Source organism: Alosa sapidissima, chromosome 14 (genome assembly GCF_018492685.1).
Source record: "Alosa sapidissima isolate fAloSap1 chromosome 14, fAloSap1.pri, whole genome shotgun sequence".
In the NCBI taxonomy this organism is placed as follows: Eukaryota; Metazoa; Chordata; class Actinopteri; order Clupeiformes; family Clupeidae; genus Alosa; species Alosa sapidissima.
The window spans coordinates 31,788,109-31,813,594 of NC_055970.1; the positions used below are offsets into that span (position 1 = coordinate 31,788,109).

Below are 25,486 nucleotides of genomic sequence, written 5' to 3' on the forward strand. Positions count from 1 at the left end.
GCCGTTAAGCCAAGTATTGCGTGCTGACGTTGCCTTTGGTTTCTTTTACTGTCTATGGTCGACACGCGCGTAGGCACTCATAGAAGATGGCGGATGCGGTGGCTGTAGATGACGAGAAACTCAGCAAAAAGTAAGCCAACATAAAGAACAATCAGTTTTTTTTGTTTTTTTTTACCTCCCCGGCCTTTTCTTTGGCATTTGGTGGGCGACTTATTTGTGTTTTGCATAAAGATTAGTCGTTTCCAATGATGTGTTCAAGTCGCCATGCGGCATCACATGGAATTACATCAGAAGGGACAGCATGATGGGACCGTGCATTTTCTGTTTTGTACCATAAGTTAGCAACTAGCCTCAAATAGCTGACTGGTGTGCAGTTTGTTTGTGTTTTCTCAACCGTTTCCTCAACGTTTCTTGGAAATGTGTATGGTAGCGCCACGACTGTGATATTGGAATGTGACTTCAAATGAATGGGTTTGTTTTATGTAACCTACTCATTGCAAAGTCGACGCCAACGTTAGCCAACGTGATTCTTAGCCGGTACTTCGGCATTTTCAGTTTCAGTCTGATGCTGAAGTGAGACCAAGAAGACGACCACCGCCCTAGCCTTTTCCTGTCTACTGTCATAATTAATAATTTTGCTAAATTAAAAGGGAATCTGAAGTTGTCATTTCGGCCACTGAAGGCATCCTACACGGCTTCCCTCTGTATGTCTCCTCAGGTCTATGTACTGACCAGCCGCCGTAACTACCCCATTTCATGCTGACTCTGGTCAGAGTGGCCGGGCGGCAGGTGTGTCAAGCCCTTGGTCAAGCCCTTGGGGTCAAGGCACATTTGCCAAAGTTTGCTTCCCCCAATCCAGCAGCCGTTCCTGCGCTAATACAGGGAAATCGCTGGCGAGGTGACAAGAGGTTGGTGGCTTTTCCATCTAATGTGAAAAACAACCAACCTTTTGTCACTACATTTGAATGATTATTCTTACTTGTAGGGCTCTTGCATTCAACTTCCCACTTACTACTTTAACCCTGTCTGTATTAATTGTTTTGATAATTTAACTTGGGGATTATAAAAAGCCATATCCTTTTGCTCTTTCAGTGAGCTGAAAAGGCGCATGAAAGCTGAGAAAAAGGCTGCTGAGAAAGAGGCCAAGGTCAAGGAACAGGTGGATCAAAAGAAGACCAGTGACAAGGCTGAACACAACAACTATGGGGCTGATGAGGAAACTCTGGACCCTAATGTAGGTGAAAGTGCAACCAATACTATGGTGTGCTGCCCAAACACAAGCTGTGTTTTGTCTGTCACAATTAGCTGTGTTTTGTACTGTAAGGTGTTCTAAGGTGTGGGTTTCAAAACAAAATGAAACCACATATCCACCTCGGTCTGTATTTTGTCACTATTTGATGAAAAGCATCATGACAATTACATTGTCACAATTTTTTTCTGCACAGCAATATTTCAAAATCCGTACACAAGCTGTCCAGGCACTAAAGGGCACAGCAAAGGACCCATACCCCCACAAGTTTCATGTAGACATGTCCCTCACAGAGTTCATTGAGAAGTACAACTACCTGCAGCCAGGGGACCAACTAAATGAAGTCATCAGTGTGGCAGGTAGGAATAAACAGATGGATTTTGTCTGCGTGGAAGTGCTCTGAAATCTCTAAAATGTCCTGTTTAACTGAATATTTTTGTGGTCAGGTCGTGTTCATGCGAAGAGAGAGTCAGGTGCCAAGCTGCTGTTCTATGATCTACGAGGGGAAGGTGTGAAACTGCAGGTCATGGCAAATTCCAGGTGGGATTTTGTTGTTGCTCAGAAAAATTGGTTAACCAATATGCCAGAAATTTCTCATTCATGGACACAAGTGCTTACTAATAGTCCCTTCATGTTCATGATTTCAACAGGAACTACAAGTCAGAGGAAGAGTTTGTGCATGTCAACAACAAATTGAGACGAGGAGACATTATTGGAGTTCAAGGAAACCCTGGAAAGACAAAGAAAGGAGAGCTTAGCATCATTCCTGTCGAGATGACCCTGCTGTCTCCATGCCTACATATGCTGCCCCATCTCCACTTTGGCCTCAAGGACAAGGTAAAATCTTGCATTTCAATTGTCTCTTATTTCTTTCTCAGAGGTAAAGACACTGTGAATTATGAAGAGAACTGATAAATGGCTTTCAAAAGGACATTTGTTCCAATATACCTCTGACTACACTTCACTGTAATTGTCTTAAAAGGAAACTCGTTTCCGTCAACGCTACTTGGACCTGATTCTGAATGACCCTGTAAGGCAAAAATTTGTGACACGGGCAAAGATCATCACTTACCTGCGCAGTTTCTTGGACCAGCTTGGCTTCTTGGAGGTAGGAAGCCCACAAGTGGGCAGATGTGTGTGATGGATATGTGTAATGTGACTACACTAGCATGTTTTATATCAAAGAGTATCTTATCAATACATTTTATTTCTGCCAGCTCAGTTTTTTCCTGGCCAAAAATTAGGCTGAGCTGTTAAAAAGCTGTGCGACGGGGTGAGAGTCTGGGGAGATGAATTAAAGAGATGTAAACATCGGTTTTGATGCAGATGTTAATAGGCCTACTTGGTACTCTCGCCTCGCCTCTCCTCTCTCGCAATCTTGACCCTCAAGGTTGTTTTATGCTTCTAGCTCCTCTCCATGCAGTGATTACAACGTTGCCTCTACGCCGGCGTGAACATTTTGAAGTTTGAATCTACTTTGTCTGCGTCGTGCACCACCGAAACGGTAGTCAGAATGGCGAACTCCATAGACTGCTGAGCTGAAATATGAATGTTATTTATTTAGCCTTTTCTTGCTTAGATTTTCTAAACGTTATCGAGAAATACACAGTATATTCCAATGGCCTAGTTATTGTAAGCATAAAATAAGTCTGAGGTGACTTGTGAGGTGTCTGCTAGCTAGTTTATGTTATGTTAGCAAGCAAACTGCCCACAAAGTACTGCCTGCTGGCGAAGTGCTGATTTCAAAGCGTTACAGACAAATAGACCCTTTACAATCAGATAATCTCGTCATTGTAAGCAAAATATGTTGATTTGCATTGAGCTCAATGAGCATCAAACCAGCTAATAGGCTAACTGAAATAACACCTATGCCAATCTCTAGGTATGGTGAAGGGTATGTGATGATGTGGGGGCTATTTTAATTCCAAAGGCCAAGGTAACTTTATCAGGATGCACAGTATTCTGGATCCATGAAATAACTGGCCTTTTAAAAATAAAAGTCTGCCTGTCTCTATGGGAATTTAACATAGGGGTGGGAATACTTATGACCCCTGTATTTTAAGGAAGAACATTTATTTATTTATGATACATTATTAATTCACTAAGAAAATTGGTGTCCCCTTAAAGGTTAGATATTTCCTCATTTTTCACTTAAGGCATTAAGATCAATTTCCAAAAGAGGATTTTATATTCCTCTTTTCAGTCAACTTTAGCATGGGTGCCAATACTTTTGGCCATCACGGTATTTGCAAAGCTTATGAGCGTGAACTAGTATGTTGCTACTCCCCACAGTAGGCTGCTTGAAGCAGCCGGCTCGACACACAGGGCAAGTTGACCAATCCCAGTCCTTGCGGTCTGTGTCTAGCCTGTAAATCAAGACCCAAATCCGAAAGATTAAGGGTCTGGCTACAATTAATGAAAATGGCCCAACTCGAGGGGTGGCACCAAGCATGCATTTGAAAATATTACTGCACCCAATTGGATAACACTACGACCAATGTTTACTGACCGATTCTGGACATCAACGCAATTGGATAACACTACGACCGATGTTTCCGGACTTCGACGTCGCAGTGCTCTCGTCATCTGTTTAGCTCGCCTCTGGCCTGCCTATATCAGATACACCGATGTGATTTGTGCAGCTCAGGTTCATGGGCATAGATAATGAGCATCATTACTCATCGCCAGTGTCACTCTGAGCAAATTCTAATTTTCATGCTTTCAAATCTGGATTCCCAGGATAGTCTGTCACCTCAACGCGAGGTTGACATTTTTTGGAGGTGCTTGTCAGATGACTGCGGAGGGCTTGGCTCTGCAGGGCTACGCTGTTGATTCGATGCAGAAGCATAAAACAGCCTTCACTTGTGCTCAGATTCTCCTCTTCTAGCACCTTGGCTACTTCCACTCCTGTCATTGCAATTCTCCTCCTCGCTAACTCTTGAAATAATCTGTGATTAGAGACATGTCTGCAAAAAGAACATACTGATGGGATGTAATGTTTTTACTTAAAGTAACACGCCACCGAATGTCAGTAGTAATATGTTCTTACCTTAACTTTCACGAGTTGAGTCATACCGCTCCCGTGTCGGTACGTGCACTCAAGCGCTCTGGTGCGCGGCGCGAATGTGTTAGCATGTTGCTATGCTAGCGGGCTCAGACTATGGCTACCATAGAGGGAGGAAGATGGCAGTAATCAAAAACATCCACATTTTCCCTACTTAAATACAGTTGCACGAGTAGTTGCGATTTTCCAAGCGAATAAACAGGAGAACTACAATGTGTAGCGCAATAGCACTTGGGAGTACTTTGACCTAGCGTAGTAATATTAACACCTAATTGTAGATCCCAGCCATGCTTTCCGCTGTTTTGCAGCAAAGCGGAATTCAATGAAACATGAAATCACTATAATACTTCTGCTTGTTATCACATCCCTTCACAATGCATATTATAACCATGATTGTTCACAATCTACTTTACCACTACCTGCTACTTCAGGGCAGGTTGTCTCTATTTATGGAAATGACTGTGTGTGTGCCTCGGAGGGGAAGGCTGAGGGGTCGGCTGAACTCTGTGGTGGATACGATCTACAATTAGGTGTTAATTAATATTACTACGCTAGGTCGAAGTATTCCCAAGTGCTATTGCGCCACACATTGTAGTTCTCCTGTTTATTCGCTTGGAAAATCGCCACGTTTCATGTTGTGACCTTACACATTTTTATCAACTACTCGTGCAACTGTATTTAAGTAGGGAAAACGTGGATGTTTTTGATTACTGCTATCTTCCTCCCTCTATGGCTACATCTGAGCCTGCTAGCTTAGCAACATGCTAACACATTCGCGCCGCTCACCAGAACGTTTGAGTGCACGTACCGACACGGGAGAGGTATGACTCAACTCGTGAAGGTTAAGGTAAGAACATATATTACTACTGACATTGGGTGGCGTTCCTTTAAGGAACATTTTCAAGAAGCTGGGTGTGCTGTAAAAGAGATATTCACCCCTGTTTCAAGTCACAAAATCAGGTTGACGGCAGACACATTTTGTAGGGTTTAAAAGAAGAAAATCCAGTACATTAATTTTGTCCTCCTATTCTTACAATACATCGTTGCAGTTAAACGTCAAATTCTGAGTTCAGTGCTTGTAAGGAAATTATGTTTTTGTGAAAACAAGAATGGTAGTTTGTTTTGAGTCAGAGGTGGCAGGAATATTGATTGAAGCGGCAAACCAAATTTCTGTACAGGAAAAAAACCCTGCTAACTTTAAAATCCATCAACTGTTTATCTGTTCATCCTTTTAATGCAAGTTATGGCAGCTCAAAAAAGAAGTCCTAAGTGGAAGTGCTTAATATGTGCATAATATCTCTGAATAAGAAATAAAAAACTAAATAAATTTGCTTGTCCATCGTAAAATTGATGGAAATAGCATTATAAACATCAAATCTATTGACCTTACATATTTCTAATAAAGATAATGTGACAACTACACATATTAACGCTAGTTACGAATGTAACTGGTTATGTGAGTAGTGGATGACCGCCAGGGCAGTCTCTTTGTAGCCAGCCACAGACAGAGAGTTGTATACCAAAAACGTCACTCCGTGACCCGGCGTGTGACTTCACCGAGATTATATCAGCTTTTGTCACACGCCAGCCTTCCTCAGGTAACTGGTCTCTTCTCACATACTCCGAGTGACCAGAAACCCTGACGGTCATCCACTACTCACATAACCACAGTTACATTCGTAACTAGCGTTATGTTTCATAGTTCCTGACCGCCAGGGCAGTCTCTTTGTAGTGGATGAAAAATATCACAATGTCACGAGGAGTGACTCAGATGGAACCCAAATCTGCTGGAGACGGCACTGCTGAAGCTAGGCAGGGGGTAGACGCCACATTAACATTGTAGAAGCGGCTAAATGTACATGGGGACAACCATGTTGCCGCACAAATGTCAGACAGAGGGATCCCCTTGACGGCTGTCCACGAAGCTGCCACGCCCCTGACCGAATGCCCTTTTACAGGTGCCGGCAGTCTACGGTTAACATGCTTGTAGGCCGACTCTATCACCTCAATGAACCAGTGCAAGAGCCTCTGTTTGCATTCCTCGTTTGGCCTCAGAAAAATGAACAAACAACTGGTCTGAGCGGCGAATCTCTGCAGTAGCGGTAACATAATATCTTAGCGCCCTAACAGGGCACAGCAGGACCTGTCGAGGGTCACTGCTGTCTGTGTAGGCCAATAGCTCAATGGACTGGTTGATAAACCCAGGTGAGGGAACCTTGGGTAAATGTTGGGTTAGGCCTGAGCCTCACACTTGAATCATCCAAACCCCCGTGAAGACACAAAGGGCTGACTGACAGTGCATGCAGTTCACAGGTACGCTTGGCAGATGACACTGCAAGAAGAAATGATGACTTTAAGGACAACCATTTAAGAGAAGCCTGGTCGAGGGGCTCAAATGGCTTACCACAAAGAAATTCTAGAACAGTGGGAAGATCCCAGGGTGGCGGCCTATTCATTCTAGGTGGCCTCAGTCTCCTTGCTCCTTTAAGGAAGGCAACCATCAGGCGATACGAGCCGAGGGATGATCCATCAATCAGGGCATGATTGCTAGAGTGCAGCTACATACACCTTCAGTGTAGATGGAGATTTACCAGATTCAAAAAGCGACTGAAGGAATTCTAACACTGATTCAACAGGACAGGACAGCGGGTCCCTGTGACGATCTTTACACCATTTCTGAAAGATCTTCCATCTCCCATCGTACATTGCACAGGTTGACAGTGCTCTAGCATTAAGGATTGTGAGTCTGACCTCAGGTGTGCATGACCTATTAACTGTGGGTTGGCCCCAGGGGCCACAACCATAACTGGAGGAACTCCGGTCGTGGGTGCCATATCTGCCCTCCTAGTTGTGAGAGGAGATCTGTCTTTACAGGAAGCTCCCAAGGTAACCCTGCTGGAGAGACCGCAGCAGGGGGAACCAAACTCGTGACGGCCAACGAGGGGCTTCCAGAAGAACTCTGTGTCCCTCCTTCTGGATCCGATCCAGCAGGGCGTGTATGAGGGGGATTGGTGGGAAGGCATAGAGTAGCCTGTCCGGCCAGCTGTGAGCTAAGACGTCCTGTCCCAGTGGACTGTCCTGCTCCTGCTCTGAAAACCAAAGACGGCAATGAGTTGTATCTGTGGAGGTGAAAAGGTCCACTTGTGCCTCGCCAAACAAACTCCATATTTGCCGCACCACTTCTGGGTGAAGTCTCCAGTGGCCGGGGTGCAAGGCACCGCGGGATAGTGTGTCTGCTACACTGTTGTTTACACCCGCCAGGTGTATCGCTCTTAGTGAAAGGAACCTGGGGTAAGCCCACGACCACAATTCCTGTGCTAGTTTCAGGAGATCTCGTGACCTGGTGCCTCCGTAGTGGTTCACATGGAACACAGTGGACAGGTTGTCGGAGCGGACTAGCACGTGTCTGCCCTTCAGCACTGGCAGAAAGTCGGACTGCTCGCAATTCGAGCAGGTTGATGTGCTCTTGTGCCATGGGCGATGACCACTTGCCCCGCACTCCCCTGTGGCGCCAGACTGCGCCCCACCAAGTTTTGGATGCATCGGTTGTTAATACTTCCCTGCGTGATGGAAGCTGTCCCATGGCTACTCCTGACGAAAGAAAATCCGTCGACTGCCATTTCTGTAGAGCTGTCGAGCATTCTTGTGATATACGTACCGGTGTGCGTCTGTGGCGTACAGGGTCCAGCCCCAGATCCCTTAGCCACATCTGAAGAAGTCATGCAGCGTCCCTAGTGCAATTACCTGTGCTGCGGCTGTCAGCAGGCCCTGAAGCTGCAGTAATGTCAGGTAAGGCACCTGTGTTCCCGATCTCAAGCGCCCGATGAAAGCAAGGATCACTTGAACTCGGTCTTGGGGTAGGTAGGCCATCATCGTGCGGGAATCCAACCCCATCCCAATGAACTTCACCGACTGTGTCGGCGTCAAGTTGCTCTTTTCCCCATTCACAGTGAGGCCCAATGCCTGGATGTGAGTGAGCAGTCTGCGTTTGTCCATGACTGCCCGCTCCCTGGTGGGGGCGCACACGAGCCAGTCGTCCAGGCTAGGTAGGATTTTGAGGCCCTGGATCATGCATCTGGTGAATATTCGGGGGGCTAGGGAGAGCCCAAATGGGAGGACCTTGAATTGGTAGATAGCCCCCTGGAATGCAAAGCGAAGAAATCTTCTGTGCTCTGGTGCAATCGGGATATGAAAATACGCATCCTTTAGGTCTACTAGTGTGAACCACTCTCCTTTGCAAACGCTGCAGAGAACATCTGCAGTACGCAACATGCGAAAGGGAAGAACTTTTAAGAGCATATTCAACCTCCAGAGGTCCAGGATTGGTCTCTGGCCACCATTTTTCTTTGGAACTATGAAATAAATTGAATAAAAGCCCTGTTCGTGAACATGAGGGTGAACAACATCTATTGCGTCCCTGTCCAAGAGGGAGGAAATCTCTTTGGAGAGGACTAATGCACGCCTTGGGTCTCGAACAACAGTGACCCTGGGCTGTGAACTGAGGGGTGGCCGGCGACGGAACTGCAGCCTGTACCCTTCTGTCATTGTACGCACGACCCATAGGTCTTTTGCGGACTTTTTCCAGTATGACAGCTGCTGGACTGACAAAAAGCCCTGTCACCGGCCGGGTCCCGTCAGCGCTGAGCTTTTCTTGGCCTAGCATCAAAAGCGGGGTGCTGTGCAGGGCGTCTACGTTGCGCCTGAGCAGGTGGTCTCGCTCTGGTACCAGGGTGCTGCTGGTGCCTGGTTTCCCTTGGGTGGGTGGGGTGGCTAAAGCGTGGGTTTGGAGGCACTGGGGCCCGTAAACGAAAGGGCCTGTGCATGCTCACATGCTGACGCGATTCAGATAGGGAAGCGCGGCGATCCAGTGCGTCCTTTACAGCAGGTCCAAAGACATGGCCAGGGACCAGCAGCAGTGCCCAAATTGTGGCCCTGCATGTCTCTGACAAGGGGGTTTGTGCTAGCCAGACTTGGCAGCGGCCATGCACCAAGGTAGCTACGAGTCTTCCCATGTCCTGGGCTATGTGGCCCATTGTCTGAAGCGCAGTGTTCAGTAATTCATCTGGGGCGGCATCGGCATTAGTGCCTGGCAGTGATGCTCACAAGGCCAGCAGATGATGTGCCAAAGAGTTGGATAGCCGTCCTACCCGTGTTGCTCTGTTGTGAGCTCTGATGAACAACTCATCTGTACGTCTGCACTCAGCACTAGGGCAGCGTCGATCTAGACGCAGCGCCTCGTCTGGCGAAACCACCAGCGCTGCAATACATGGGTCCACTGCTGGCATATTTGCCAGGCCATGACCTCCAGCGCCTGTCATGGCTGATAGTGTGCACACAGCTGGGCTCACCTGAGTCCTTTGTGCATCAGCTGCAAAGGCTGCTGAGAACTCCGCAACAAAGTCCTTACAAATGGGTACAGAAAAGTCATCATTTGTGGTTGCTTTCTTAAAGAAGGCACTGGGTTCCGCTGTCTGAGCGGGCGGTGTGTCCAGGGCCAATCTGTCTAAAGCCAGCTTCATAGTACTCTGCAGGGAGGCTATGGGGCCACCCCCAATGTTTGCAGACGTTAGAGAGTCATCACTAAGGTCTTGAGACCGTGTGACTGGTTCCATACCAGTTGGGGGCGCCAATTGCACAGAGAGTGCTGAATTCTCAGTGCATGCAGGGCTATGTTGAAACACAGCATTTGATGCAGCTGTAGATGGGATATCATAATCATCTGCTTCAGATGGGGAATGTTCAGGCATGTCAGGTGAGGTGTCAAAAGGGGCTGTGCCTTTAGTCAGTGACATTAACAGATTTTATTTGCTCCATATCAGACGAAAGAGATTCCACCTGCTGGGACAAGCCAGATGTGGACTTTTTCTTTTTATAAGCCACAGTGGGGGTTTCCGCAGAGTGGCGCTTAGTAGTCTTTCTATCAAGGGCAGCAGGCAGTGTTGCTTCACATTCTGCGCTCAAGCCTGCCAGCCTAGCCTGCCTCTGTGCAACCAACATAATTGCACAATTCATGAACGGGTTAATGAGAGCTTCACGGAGGTGGCCCAGCCCAAGACAGGATGGGCAGAGATCATGGCCATCATAAGGTTCCAGTGTAGTGGGACACTGGGTACACTGTACTGATTCAAACATGGTCGCAATACAAAGCGCCAAGTTGACGTTGTGCTCAAGGCTGATAAGTACAGGTAACGCTAATGCAGTGGTGAGAACCGCGCAATGAAGTCCACGTTAATCTAAGGAATATTCCTTCAGCTACAGTTAAGCTATACCGATCGCTGTAAACCTTCAATACTTACCAAAATACTGCTAATTCAAAATCTTAGTCGACAGGATGTCTCTAACTTACCGAGCTACGCTCAAGGCAATGTTACTAACCCTAGGAATGGAGAGTTAGCTACTAGCTAGCCTACCGAGCGGGGCTCAAGGCGAGGCGGAATGCTAGTGTTTTGATGTGAGCTAGCCGGTTACCGAGCGGGGCTCAAGGCAAGGCTGCTGTGCTTGTGTTTGATTGGGACAAGCGGTTACCGAGCTGGGCTCAAGGTAAACCGATCCGTGTTAGTGTTTGAGGCTAGCCTGTGACCGAGCTGGGCTCAAGGCGAGGCTGCCGTGCTTGTGGACAGTAGGCTAACGTTAGCCAGTCACCGAACGTGGCTCAAGGTGAGGCTGCGTTGTTTTATGCCGAACAAGTGTTTGTTTAACCAAGCAAGCTCCAGGTTAAAAAAATGTAGGTCGTCAGTACAATCGTCAATCCAACTTATTATCCGAAATGTAGTCTGAACAGCCCGTGGAGGACGAAGAAAGCTCCGTAACTCCGACGAAGTCACCGGGCTGCGTAGAACAACAATCATCTGATAAGCGGCGAGAAGAGATAAGAGGAAGGCTGGCGTGTGACAAAAGCTGATATAATCTCGGTGACGTCACACGCCGGGTCACGGAGTGAGGTTTTTGGTATACAACTCTCGGTCTGTGGCTGGCGCAACAGAAATATATCCACTACAAAGAGACTGCCTTGGCGGTCAGGAACTACGAAACATAACCCACAGCTGTTCATAACTCCTCCCATGATGAGGACAGAAGGGCTGCAAGATTTGGGTATAATATTTGAAGTTTTCTGACTGATATTGCGATTGCAGTTTTATTTGGAATATTGAACTGAAGTCAAGCTTCAGTTCAATATTCCAAATCTCACTTTATTTTATTTATTTTTTTTTTTTTTTTATCATTGGGACAGAATTGCGAACCGTACAATAAATTGCAGCCTTTGCCATTAACTAATTGCATTAGTTCGCAGTTTCAATTAAAAATTGATTAATTGTGCAGCCCTACAGAAGAACGACCATTTTTTTTATTTGCAGAACACAGTGGATGTTAATTTGTATGTACTAATTTTTTTTTTATTTGTGAATGATGAATATTCAACTATTGTATGCAATGCCACTGTTCTAATTCATATGTAAGGGATAATGGACGACACAGTGGTCTGTTAACAGAAATTAATGCACGGCGGAGGTTTTAAAACGGCCCTACGCGCAGCCTCGTAAGTGCATTTCTGTTAACAGACCACCGTGGAGTCCATTATCCTGCTTATTCCACTGTTGCCACTTGCGTTGTGTTCATTTCCTGTTATAATTTAAACGTTTTAATCGCTAAAACTGTCTTGTATGTAGAACTACTTTTTTCCGACACATATCAACTAATTTCTCAACATGCAGGACAAACTGCCACCACTAGTTCTAAAATGGATGGTTGCTATGGCCAAAGGCCGGTCGTTAGTTCCATCTCTCCCATTGTCAAGCGGGCATATCCCAGGATTCTTATGAACCTTATCTTTGAAACATCGCTATTTTACTTAGCCTACTGTCATTCCACTAGCTAAAAACCACCTCCGTCATATGCTACAATGTTGCCTATGTTCTGAACGTCTGTATTTTACAGCTTGGATGCAAAGCAATGCAATTGGTTAAACTTCACAATGTGTGATACGGCCAAAAAAATTGATCTACTTCATAGGTGTTCAAATAACATATGTTAATGCACGTTCTAAATTACACAGGAAAATAGGAAATTCAACCAAGCAGTGGAATAAGAATATATATTAAAAGAATTTTGCTCACTGCCTTCCAGATTGAAACTCCTATGATGAACCTCATCCCCGGTGGGGCAGTTGCACGTCCTTTCATTACCTACCACAATGACCTGGACATGAATCTGTACATGAGAATCGCCCCTGAGTTGTACCATAAGGTAAGAGATCTCATGCAGTATATCTCTCATAGGTCTAGTCTGGTGGTTTTGCAAGAAAGTGGTGGTGAATGAATAATGCTGGTGAATAGATAATTCTGTGATATTGTATGAAGTTCACTGGTGGGTGTTTAAGGTGTTCCTTTACTATATTTTGTAAACCTCTGGAACACCAGTTTAAAACAAACCACACTTTTCCATAGGGTTATATCAGGAATTTCAGACAAAACTAGACTGCATTTCCGGCGGGAACTGCGAAAGTGTGCTATCTGCTACCAACGTGAGCAGATAGTGGCATACGTAATGCTGAACTTGGCTTGATCCAGGCATTGTAACAGTGCCTTTCAGTGTTGGAGCAGTGGCAATATCTCAAAAGCTCTAGGAGAGGGCTATTCAACTATTGGTTTGCGGGTTGAATGCGGTTCGTTGGATTTTACCTTTAGGCCTGCCTTCGATTTAGCTTCTATGACTGAGATCAAATCAATAAAATAAAATGACAGCAGTGATTGGCTGCAAAAATAAATAATGTCACGCGTCTTGCGCGTCTCAAACTGGGCTATCGGGTAACCTACAGAGGAATTGAAATGACTGATTTCAATGACTGAATCACTGATTTATTTAAGAAAATGCTATGAGTCTGAATGTTATATATTCCATATGAGCTATGAGTGTGAATGTTATATATTCCATCCCACAAATTATGTTTTACTGGTTTATTTGACAAAAAATCTATATGGATTTGCTCTATAAAGACCTTATGTCTGTTTGGGATTGTTTTGTGAGCCTGGGGTTGTTTTGAGAGCCTATTGATGTAGCCTATCTCAGAATAAAGGAATACTTCATATTACTCTAAACCACCGTCTGTAAATCAACTGTATACTACTGTCTACATTGCACTATATTTTTTGACCTGTCTCTGTATATTTCATCATCTTTCTATACTGTGCCTCACATTGCAACACAGCTCAGATCTTTGTTTGCTATGAAGGCCAATCGTTCTAAATGGATGGTTGCTATGGCCAAAGGTCAGTTCTATCTCTGCCGTTGTCAAGCAGGCATATCGTAGAATTCTGATTAACCTTATCTTATTTGAAACATCTCTATTTTACTTAGCCCACTTCCATACAGTGGGTCCCATTAAGAAGTGGCCACTTAATTCGCGCTTACCGTGATTCACACAGCAGCATTATTAAATTAATCTGTCACCATATGCCTATGCCTACGTTTGCAAAGAAAACATTTTAATTTGATTCACATGAAACGTTACATTTAATGTACATGTTGACAATGAGTAGGCTAGTTTTGGTTGTTGGTGGTGTTATTGCATCCCTTAGTTATGCCTACAATGCAAGTTCCCTTGCGATTGGAAGCTCCTGTAGACAATATTAGACGCATTTCAAAACATCGCATCGCTGTCACAGACTTAGGTGCTACTTTTAGGGCTAATGTGCTAAATGGCAGTCCTAAAGTTACAAGTGACGAAGTTACGAGTGCAAGCATCTCGTATCAAATGACCATGGCATTACGCTAAACAACATAAATCCCAATTAGCAACATAAATCTCCTCCCTATAGCTAGCCACACAAGAAATTAATGATACTAAATCTCTGCTTAGCATGCTTCTCCGCTTAGCATTCTAATAACAGAAGGGGCACATTTATGTTGACCACTACAACATGACTCATTATGTCTGTAACGTTAACTGTATAAAACACTTACTTTCATAAAAGACGCACACCATCCAGCACATAGACATGGAAACCGATATTTTAGGTTCTTGGCCACAAACTCAAAACGTGTCTCTCTGAAGCCCTGTTCTAGAATCTTTGCTCTGAAGGCTGCGTTGCTAGGCAACATCAAATAAACGAAATGAGAGTCTTTCAGTATTAAATGTGTACGTGTGATTCCGAATGGATGTGTGTGGTTTGCAATTAGAATAAACAAGAAATAACATTTCCAATAATTTCCCATTATAAATTACATAATATTTGCACCTTCCTTACTTGTGAAGCTCACATAATTCTAATGATGTCACCGTATGTATGTGAAATGTAATACAACGTTACAACAATACAATACTCTCCCATCATGATATTTAACAATAATGAAAAATTTATTTTGAATACCGTCAATGTGAAAATAACTGTACTACGTCAGCAATAAATAGCTAATGTTCTCCTTACCATTTCAGTTCGTAAGTCCATACTATCCCATGGCTGAGCAAGGATTTCATGATTGGGCAAGGCTGCCCAGAGACATTGTGCATACTTGGAAGGCATTGTGAATGGAGTGCAAGTGCAAATGTGAAAGGTGATGGTTACCAAATACGGGTGGGTGGTTTGCCAAATGCTGGAAACTTTTGGATGTTTTCTTTTTTTTTTTTTTTTTTTAGCTTATGCACCCTCACATTGGAGTCCTGAGTTCAAATACAAAATTTGGTATCGATATGTGACCGTGTTCCTGAGATATGGACGACTTCCTGTTTCGGAGCTTCGCCGCCGATTTCGTTTGGCTGTGACGGGCAAACGCTTTCGATAATCAAAAATCCTTCTGGTAACTTTTGTGATGCTTGGTCCAAGGATAATGTACGTCAAGTTTCGTGGCGTTCGGACCAAATTTGGTGACCTGTGAAAATTTAGTTTTGCTTTCTGTTCAATCCAATATGGCGGACGAACGACACACCCACCTGACGTCATCTTCGCGAGCATCTTACACCGGTACTGACCGGACGTTTTAAAGTTGGAACGGTGTCTCTGTCTCAAAGGGCCAGGGCGCTAGAGCTGACAAAAAATTAGGGAGACGGGAAAAATAATAATAATAATAATAATGATAATAAATATAGCTGCAAGCAACAATGAGGGGGCCAAGCAGAATAGGCTGGAGTAGCCATGGCGACAAGATAGAACTCAGCAGACTTCCACGATCAACACTTTCAACTAGTGTCACATCAAAACATAACTGATTTTGTAGGGCTGAAACAGGGCTGAGAATTGCCACTGCCTCCGCCAGCCAGCCCCCCACCTAATCACCCCTGCCCGTCCCACCCCGTCCTGCCCCGCCCCACCCCTGCACGCATGCATTAGAATGAACTGGATGGAACATGTTTTCATCAGATTCACATCAAAAAATAAAAGATCGATAAAACACATCAGCAACTACAGATCAAAATACAATATTGCTAATTGCAGCACCCCCTACAGGTCAAAGGGCACCAAAGTTTTCGAGCGTCCTCCTAATGGGGTCATAAATCCATGTAGTAAGTTTGGTTATGATACATGGCAGGGTTGCTGAGATATGAGCTCACTTCCTGTTTGGCGGCTTCGCCGCAAATTTCGATTGGCTGTTACGGGCGAATGCTTTTGTCAATTGTTCCAGAAAGCAATGCACTGATAAGGCATGGGCTGAAGATGGTCTCTGCCAATTTTGGGGAGGATCAGATGAAATTTGTGACCTGTGAAAACTTTGACGTTTTTGATTAAATCCAATATGGCGGCGGAATCAATTACGATGACATCACAAGTTGGCTTGGGTCGGCCTAAGGACCTCCAACAGTATTACCAGACACCACTAGTGTGTTTTAATTCTAAGTACAACAGCAGCTACAGGCCAAAAGGCATGTTTCTAAATTACAGCGCCCCCTAGAGGTCAAAGGTCACCAGATTTCTTGAGCGTCCCCCTGATTGGGTCCTGAGTCCATGTACAAAGTTTGGTTATGATAGATTAATGGGTTGCTGAGATATGAGCTCACTTCCTGTTTGGCGGCTTTGCCGAAAGTTTTGATTGGCTGTTACGGGCAAACGGTTTTAGTTCCGAAGACGAAAAGGAGTATCTTTTGTGAGGCTTGGTCTGAAGATCATGTGTGTCAGGTTTGGTGTCGATTGGACAAAATTTGTGACCTGTGAAAACTTTTTAGTGTTTTTGATTAAATCCAAAATGGTGGAAAATCCATCATGGCGGAAAATGACGTCATAGGGTGCGTTGAACTCGGCTTGGTCCAAGGATTCCAACGATATCTCATTTTTGACAATCGGCCATACGGATCAAAAGTTACGTGCGTGAACGCATGTCCAACTTTGGCCTGTTGGTGGCGCTAGAGCGCTCAAGGTGCCGGTATGAAACTTGGTGAAATTATTCATGAGACTGTCCCTAATCGGTGTGCCAAACTTTTCACCAGACGGTTCTATGGGCTGCCATAGACTCCAATGGCGGAGGAAAGATGTTAAATAATAATAAGAAATCATGGAAACACAATGGGTGCCTTCGCAGCTTCGCTGCTTGGCCCCCAATAAAACTTAAGAACAATAATTGTTGTTGCTTTGCAAGCACACTTAATAATAAAACTTAAGAAGAACAAGCACACTTAATTAATGCTGATGGTCACATGCATGTTCCACTGTTTCACCTTGTTAAAACAGCCTAATTCTCCCATAGATGCTGGTGGTTGGAGGTATTGATAGAGTGTATGAGGTTGGCCGACAGTTTAGGAATGAAGGCATTGACATGACTCACAACCCAGAGTTCACTACATGCGAGTTCTACATGGCCTATGCTGACTACCATGACCTCATGGAGATCACGGAGAAGCTGCTCTCAGGTAAGACCTACGATCTAAGCTGAACATTTCAGAGTAACATTGTGCCTTTTATTTTCAATGGTGTCTGTTGCCAGGTTTTGAATTGAGATCCACACATCCTACATCTAATTTTCTAGATAACATACATACAAGAATATGGTAGCTAGTTACATACCTGTCATGTTCTTGACAGATATAACATATAGACTACCCATACTGTCCTCTTTGTGACGCATAGGGACAGGCCCAGAATTGTTTTTTCTTTTTCTTTCACTTTTTTCCATCTTGGAACAAGACCGCCAGTGTCACACTTGGCATATCTATATAAGCTAGGTGAACAATGACTGACTAAGACTCAGACTAGATTTTACAGCACTACGATTGGCTTATTTGACAAGGTTACCATTGTTTAAGTCACAAATATGTGCAGTCTGATCTCCTGGACATGGACTCAACTGGGACTTATGCGGAGTGTAGATGTAGTGTGTAAAACTTTGTAACACTTATGTATACAAAGTAATAGTACTGGTCTGGCTATCTTTTTCTCATTCAGTTCAGCTCATGGAAACCAGCCGGTTCTTCGGGACCTTGGCCTGCATGAGTAGTTGTTGTGGAACACTGTAATCTGCCTGTTTTGACTCCTGGCTAACTGAAAGTTATTGAATGAACAAACTTTACTCTAATGTTATAGACAGAGTAAAAGTACCCGGCAATATTAAAGATATTTGGATACGCACACGGTTTACTGATTTCAAAGTCAAAGTCAAAGTCAAAGTCAGCTTTATTGTCAATTTCTTCACATGTTCCAGACATACAAAGAGATCGAAATTACGTTTCTCACTATCCCACGGTGAAGACAAGACATATTTTACCAATTTAGGTCCACAGACAAACATAACATTCAAGTAAACAAAAAAGTAAGTAAATAAGTAAATAAAAAAGTAAGTAAATAAGTAAATAAGAGGGCACATATAATAATGAAAAAATAAGAGCAGCAAAATGTGGTTGAAATTGTGCATAGACAGTCAATAAAAATACTAGTGCAAATTCAGGCCAATAAAAGGCTTGGGTAGTTCTGTTTGACCTAAGTAAGAAGAAAGTGGCATAGTGGTGCAAGTTATGTAAGAGCAGCAGAAGTGTTGTGTTTTCAGGACAACAACACCAGTTGTAAAGTGTACAAGTGTGCAAGTGGAGTAGTGCAGGCGGCCATTTTGGGTCCAATGTCCAGGATGTTATGTAGCTGAGGGTGGAGGGGGGAGAGGAGGGAGAGAGTTCAGCATCCTTACGGCTTGGTGTATGAAGCTGTTGGTGAGTCTGGTAGTGCGGGAGCGCAGGCTTCTGTACCTCTTCCCAGAGGGCAGTAGATCAAACAGATTGTGAGCGGGGTGACTTGCATCACTCACAATTTTGGTCGCCTTGCGGGTGAGGTGGGTGGTGTAAATGTCCTTCAGGGAGGGGAGTGAAGCACCAATAATCCTTCCAGCGGTGTTCACTATGCGCTGCAGGGCTTTCCTGTTGTATTCAGTGCAGCTTCCGCCCCACACAGCGATACAGCTGGAGAGGATGCTCTCGATGGTGCCTCGGTAGAATGTGGTCATGATGGCTGGTGGAGCACTTGCTCGCCTGAGTTTCCGCAGGAAGTACAGGCGGCGCTGAGCTCTCTTTGCCAGTGATGCAGTGTTGGTGGTCCAGGAGAGGTCTTCACTGATGTGCACCCCCAGGAATTTGGTGCTGCTCGCTCTCTCCACCACAGCACCGTCGATGGTCAGTGGCAGGTGTTGGGTGTGACCTCTCCGGAAGTCAACAACAATCTCTTTGGTCTTGCTGACGTTCAGCAGGAGGTTGTTGTCCCTGCACCACGTGGTCAGATGGTCGACCTCCAACCTGTATTGAGTCTCGTCGCCCTTGGTGATGAGACCCACCAGAGTTGTGTCGTCAGCAAATTTCACTATGTGATTGTTGCTGTAGGTTGCAGTGCAGTCATGCGTCAGCAGGGTGAAGAGCAGCGGACTGAGCACGCAGCCTTGGGGGGCCCCTGTGCTCAGTGTGATGCTGCTTGAGGTATTGTTGCCAACACGTACTACTTGGGGCCTCTGACAGAGGAAGTCCAGTAGCCAGTTGCAGAGGTAGGTACTGAGTCCCAGTTTGTCAAGTTTGCAGATGAGTTGTTGTGGTATTATGGTGTTGAATGCAGAACTGAAGTCTATAAACAGCAATCTCACATATGAGTCTCTTTTTTCCAGGTGGGTGAGGGCTGGGTGGAGGGCAGAGCAGATTGCATCCTCTGTAGACCGCTTGGCTCGGTATGCAAACTGGAAGGGGTCCAGGGTGGGGGGGAGAATGGCTTTGATATGTGACATGACAAGCCGCTCAAAGCACTTCATGATGATGGGTGTCAGTGCCACAGGGCGGTAGTCATTGAAGCAGGATGGAGCAGTTTTCTTCGGCACAGGTATGATGGTGGCAGCTTTGAAACATGATGGGACGATGGCTTGCTTCAGGGAAGTGTTAAAGATGTCTGTGAAGACATCCTTAAGCTCCCCTGCACAGTCCTTCAGCGCACGACCTGGGATGTTGTCTGGACCTGTTGCCTTACGGGTGTTGATAGCAGCAAGTGTCCTCTTCACGCTGTCGGCAGAGAGGCACAGGGGCTGCTCATGTAGAGGGGGATGGGTCTTCTGTGGGCAGGTGCTGTTTTGTGCTTCAAAGCGAGCAAAGAAGCGGTTCAGGTTGTTGAGCAGAGGGATGTTGCTCTCACAGCTCTGTGGCGCGGGCTTGTAGTCCGTGAGGGCCTGAATGCCCTGCCATAGGCTTTGTGAGTTCCTGCTGTCTTTGAAGTGGGTGGTTATCTTGTGAGTGTATTCCTTTTTTGCTTCCTTGATGCCACGGGACAGGTTGGCTCTCGCTGTTTTCATGCCAGCTTCATCCCCAGCTCTGTAGGCTTTGTATCTGGCCCTCAGCAGCCTGAGGACATCCCCTGTCAGCCATGGCTTCCAGTTAGCCCGAGTGATGATGTCTTTTGTGTGGGTCACATCATCGATGCACTTGGTGATGTAAGAGGTTACAGTGTCTGTATACTCCTCTATGTCTGTCCGGTTGTTGTAAGTGGCTGCCTGCTTAAACATTTCCCAGTCTGTTGTGTCAAAGCAGTCTTGAAGAGCATCGGAGGCTCCCTCAGGCCACACTTTTACCTGCTTACGAACCGGTTTGTTCGCTTTTACCCTTTGTCTGTATGCGGGCATTAGCATAACAGTGATATGGTCTGAAAGTCCAATGTGGGGGAGGGGGGTGGCTTTGTATGCTCCTTTGTGTGTAGTGTAGACCAGGTCCAGGATGTTATCTCCTCTTGTTGGAAAATCAACATGCTGGTGTAGCTTTGGAAGTACAGTTTTGAGATCAGCATGGTTAAAATCTCCAGTGAAGATGGTGAAACCGTCTGGGTGTGCTGTCTGTTGTTCACTGACAGCCTGGTACAGTTCACTAAGAGCCGCGTTCTTATCGCTGTTGTTGTTGGTAGGCGGGATGTATATTGCGACTAGCAGAATCGCAGTAATTTCCCTTGGCAGGTAAAAAGGACGGCACTTTATGATCATAAACTCTGCCAGTGGTGAGCAGTGTTTGCATACTACTACAGTGTCCCGGCACCATTCGTCACGGATGTAAACACAGATTCCTCCTCCTCGTGATTTACCTCCCTTTACAATGGCCCTGTCTGCTCGATAGCATGCTAGCTGCTCCAGTTGTACAGCAGAGTCCGGAATGTTGTCATTTAACCAAGTCTCAGTGAAGACGAGCACACAGCAGTTACTTACTGTCCGGTTCGTTGATCTCAGCAGTCGTATGTGATCCATTTTGTTGTCCAGTGATCGTACATTTGCCAGGAGAATGGATGGTATTGCTGGGCGAGTTGGGCTGGCCGCTAGCCTGGCCCGGACGCCTCCGCGCTTGCCCCTCTTCTGCTTCCTCGCACACCGCTTCCGACGCTTTCTTTCCGGGGGAGGAGTAGCAGGCGAGTCCGGTGTTGTTGCAGGCCGGAGTAGTCAGAGTTCCTTTAGCGTCTCTGTTGCAAAGTCCAGAACGCTGCAAAACTTGCTTTTGCAGATGTCAATTAAAAAGCATCAGCAGTGATTTATTTGTTTCCAGTTATTAGTTATGTTTATTCTGCAGGAATGGCTTCGTAATCTAGGTACATTCTACACACATACCACTCTCTCCAAGACACAGTTTAGTGTGGTGAACACTCCTCACCATTTTGGCTACCCTTGCCAGGAAAATGTGTTGGATGTCTTCTCATGTCTTGGGTGCCACTGATAAGTATTTGGTGAAGCCCAAAAACCCTCCAATCACCCATGTGTGATCCCTGTATCTCACACATGTTGCAGCTCACTCATTTCCAGGGCTCTTATTTCTATTCCTGCCACTGTGTCTTTAGGAATGGTCAAGCACATCACAGGTGGCTACAAGGTGACCTACCACCCTGAGGGACCAGAGGGGCAGGCGTATGAGATCGACTTCACCCCGCCCTTCAGAAGGGTCAGCATGGTGTACGACCTGGAGAAAGAGCTGGGTGTGAAGTTCCCCCCTCCAGACACATACGACAGCAATGGTAAGGCAGCTCTCAGACGATCTCTGTAATCCTAATTACAGTCCAAGGTCATACAAATCTTATGAATGCTTGTGTCTTTACCATCACAGCCTGGCAAAAATGCAGTTATAAATATTCATTTTTGTTCCTCTGTCAAAACAAACCTTAAATACCTTGGAGTTAAGTAAGTAGATAGTTAACCACAATTAACTTTTATGTCAGAGGACAGAACTTTACAGATACCATTGTTGTTTGATGGTGTAGGTTTTACCTGAATGTCTGACGTCTTTGTGCTTGATTATTTTCAGAGACTCGTAAGTTCTTTGATGAACTGTGCGCCCAGAAAGGAGTGGAGTGCCCCCCTCCTAGAACCACGGCTCGTCTCTTAGACAAGGTGGGTGTCAGTCATTCTATTCAGTGTCTCCCCAAATAAGAAAAGGGACAGAAATGGTCTGGGCAGATTAATTGTATACCTTCATCCATTTAAATAATATGTTAATTGGAGCAGTTTACTAACTTTGAAAATTATTGTATAGGATTGCTACAAAATTGCGGTCCCAACTTTTATATTTGTCTTTGTATTTTTCTTCTTGACATGCTTGACGTCACATGCATTTGCTTAATCTAATGTCTCTCCTGTTTTCTGGGGATTCTCTGCTACAGTTGGTAGGAGACTTCTTGGAAGTAACATGCATCAATCCCACTTTCATCTGTGACCATCCACAGATCATGAGTCCGCTGGCCAAGTGGTAAGACATAGTGATAATTTATAACTATTTATGATAATTTCATGGTTACTCAGTATGTACCTTGACTATCTTTGTAGATTTTGTGGCAGTAAAGGTAATCAGCATTGTCTGGAGACGTGACTGTGATGTTCTTGACACCAAGTCTCCCACCAACACTTGTATAATTCAGTGATTTGCTGACTTTGTGTCATTTTAGCCTTAACTGCTCCTTAACCACTTCTCTTTTCTATTTCCCCAGGCACAGATCGCAGAAAGGACTGACTGAGCGCTTCGAGCTCTTTGTCATGAAGAAAGAGATCTGTAATGCCTACACAGAGTTGAATGACCCCATCAGACAGAGGGAACTGTTTGAGCAACAGGCTACGGTAGGTATAGCAATAAGCTTTTCCCCTCGCCTTGAAGCGCAGTGACTACAATGAAGGAAACCTCTTATAGGCAGTTGTTAGATTTTTCTGTACTGGGACAATGCAGCAGTATTGGCAACATGTTCAGGACTTTGAGTCTTGCTATACTTCGTGGCATTCTACGGCACGTTTTTGTAAACTCAGGGTTGATTTCTGAGGCTCTGTAACCGTAATCTACAAAAATGTTGCAAAAAATCATGCTCAGATTTGTTTAATTGTAGTTTTCACTACAAAGCATTTACCTGTTCTTCTCCCTTGGTTTCTGTCTCTCTATATGTGTGGGTCTGACTGCACCTCCAGGCAAAGGCAGAGGGTGACGATGAAGCCATGTTCATTGACGAGACGTTCTGCACTGCTCTTGAGTATGGCTTGCCTCCAACAGCAGGCTGGGGAATGGGCATCGACCGTCTCACTATGTTCCTCACGGACTCCAACAATATCAAGGTACAGTGTAATACACCAACCAGTGCACTGATTTTGCCTGTAGCTCATGGTTTCTGTCAAATACATTCATGAGTTAACTGCTAATGAACATGCTGGTGAAAGTGAATCCATTGTCTGCATTTAAAGTAGGAGCAAAGAGTATAGAAGTAAGTTATTAATATTACTTCTATACTCTTTGGTAGGAGTGTCAAACTCATTTTCATCCCGGGCCACATCAGCATAATGGTTGCCCTCAATGGGCCGGTTGTAACTGAAAGACTATGTAAATGTATCATAATATCATTGCACAATTGCCTCTGCATTCTATTATTATCGATTGCCAACAAATTAACTAGCTTTGAAAGTAGAATTACCATTATGGCAAGCAGATATTCAAGCGTACAACTATAAACAAACATATAACAAACAGTAACAAATCTGCATCCGTGTACATCCATTGACATAATGTAAAAATATACTGTATATGGGTACCCACTAACATTTCTCTTTTATTATAACATATACTGTAAATCCTCAAATTGTGGCCGGGGTCTTTTATTTACTTAGGCTGCGCAAAGCACAGGCCTTCATTAGATGTTAAATTAGATGTTCGATTCAACTTTACTTTACTGTACTGTGCAGAGTACAAGTACAAAGCCAACGAAATGCAGTTTGCATCAAACCAGAAGTGCAAAAAAGCAGAAAAGTGCAATGTGATATACAAAGTATAGACAGGTGATGCATAGGCAGAACGAGAAATATAGTGCAGTGTAGACGGTAGTATGCATTAGGTTTACAGAAGATGGTTTTATTTGGGGCGGGCTTGTATTCGAGGCAGGTATCTGGGGGGTATTTGATGGTTCACTATTAAGTTTAATGTAGAAAGGGTGTCGAGATTTCCACCCGCTGTTCATTGCGAGACAAGGCAGCCGCTTTCATTCATTCATTGAACGTGCGCTGTGCTGTAATGGAAACCTTATTGCATAGCCAAGTAGTTATTTTTTTTAATTATGCATGATTTACTTTTTATTAAATTTGTAGGCTGGAATGCCTTGCGGCAACAATTGTGTTTAAATGTAGTAGCCTACTGCTTCCGCCTGTGGCAAGCTCAGAAGGGGCGGCGAGCGACTGGTAGTTTGAGAGCGATGTGTTTGAGACCCATGGTGTAGGACAACGACTTGTCATTGGCCTTGGAATTGTCAACAGTATTAAACTAACAAACAATATAAAGTATTAAGAAGAGCTCTTTTATTTCATTGAGTTAAATCAAAACAATGTCTTCTAGTGCTTGTGGACTGATAGCCCTACTGGTAGGCAGTTATTACCCCGACTTGTATTTGGGGGCCGGCCTTTATTTGTCCGAATCGACCACGGCCCCGGCCATAAATAGAATCCCGACCATAATTTGAGGATTTACGGTATGCTATTAATTTATCAGATTAAAGATAATAATTTTCAAGTGAATAACAAAATGTAGGCTACTCTAAAAAGCAAGCTCTCACGGGCCACATAAAATTACATGGCGGACCGCATTTGAGTTTGAGACATGTGATTTAAAGTATCATTTTGTTTGCATGTTAGTATGGTAAATTAATGTATTGACATCTTTTGTGTTTTTATCACAGTCTCATCTCGCCTTATAAGCTTTCAAATTGTTTGCCGCTATAATGTCCAGGTTGCATTGATGTTAGGTATGATGTGTGGAACAACCCTCTAATGTCCTGCCTCCTTTCTCTTGCAGGAGGTCCTTCTGTTCCCTGCCATGAAGCCTGATGACAATAAGCCTACACCAACAGCAGAGGGCACCTCTGTATAGTGCTGAGGTGCTGTCACCTATGCCTGCCAAAGGAAAGGCACACTGGTTGCAGTGTCCACATCAGACATAGGAGAGTTTTTATTGCTACAGCAACTGGCTTTGATGGGCATGTAGTGTTATGGGAATGTAAAGGTGTGATGTCCAATGGTGCATACGTAAGGGAATGGCACGTATGTTGGCTTTTCTGTGTCATGGTTGTCGGACTCCTCCGAAGGAAACCACCTGCTTTTTCAGAGTAATGGAGGTGATGTGGAGGTGGCTGCTGATTTACATGGATGTCCCTCTGGTTTTAACAGTCTGTCTTGTTTTTTTTAATTATCAAGTGGAACAAATACATCAAATCCTATACTGGTGACAGGAATTAAAGAAAATTTAAAAGCAA

At 44.7% G+C, this 25,486-nt stretch overlaps 1 protein-coding gene across 2 annotated transcripts; it reads left to right on the plus strand.

Annotated features, from left to right (window-relative positions):
• Positions 1-25,486, plus strand: kars1 (lysyl-tRNA synthetase 1). Of its 2 annotated transcripts, XM_042062313.1 has the most exons (15): positions 3-130; positions 719-908; positions 1,093-1,234; positions 1,446-1,608; positions 1,696-1,789; positions 1,900-2,086; positions 2,232-2,357; positions 12,438-12,557; positions 16,986-17,148; positions 21,560-21,733; positions 22,021-22,106; positions 22,376-22,461; positions 22,700-22,826; positions 23,166-23,309; positions 25,030-25,486. In XM_042062313.1, the coding sequence occupies exons 2-15, from the start codon at positions 757-759 to the stop codon at positions 25,102-25,104; spliced, it is 1,839 nt and encodes a 612-aa protein (XP_041918247.1). In that variant the 5' UTR covers positions 3-130; positions 719-756; the 3' UTR covers positions 25,105-25,486. The 2 variants fall into 2 exon arrangements, with proteins under 2 accessions (XP_041918248.1, XP_041918247.1); XM_042062314.1 differs by lacking the exon at positions 719-908 and having other exon boundaries at positions 1-130.

What these genes read in the sequence shown, in the direction of transcription:
- kars1 (XM_042062313.1), top strand. Translation starts at nt 757, where the DNA reads ATGCTGACTCTGGTCAGAGTGGCCGGGCGGCAGGTGTGTCAAGCCCTT. An exon ending in CGCTGGCGAGGTGACAAGAG is followed by an intron (nt 909 to 1,092) that starts GTTGGTGGCTTT and finishes TTGCTCTTTCAG; the next exon opens with TGAGCTGAAAAGGCGCATGA. An exon ending in ACCAGCTTGGCTTCTTGGAG is followed by an intron (nt 2,358 to 12,437) that starts GTAGGAAGCCCA and finishes ACTGCCTTCCAG; the next exon opens with ATTGAAACTCCTATGATGAA.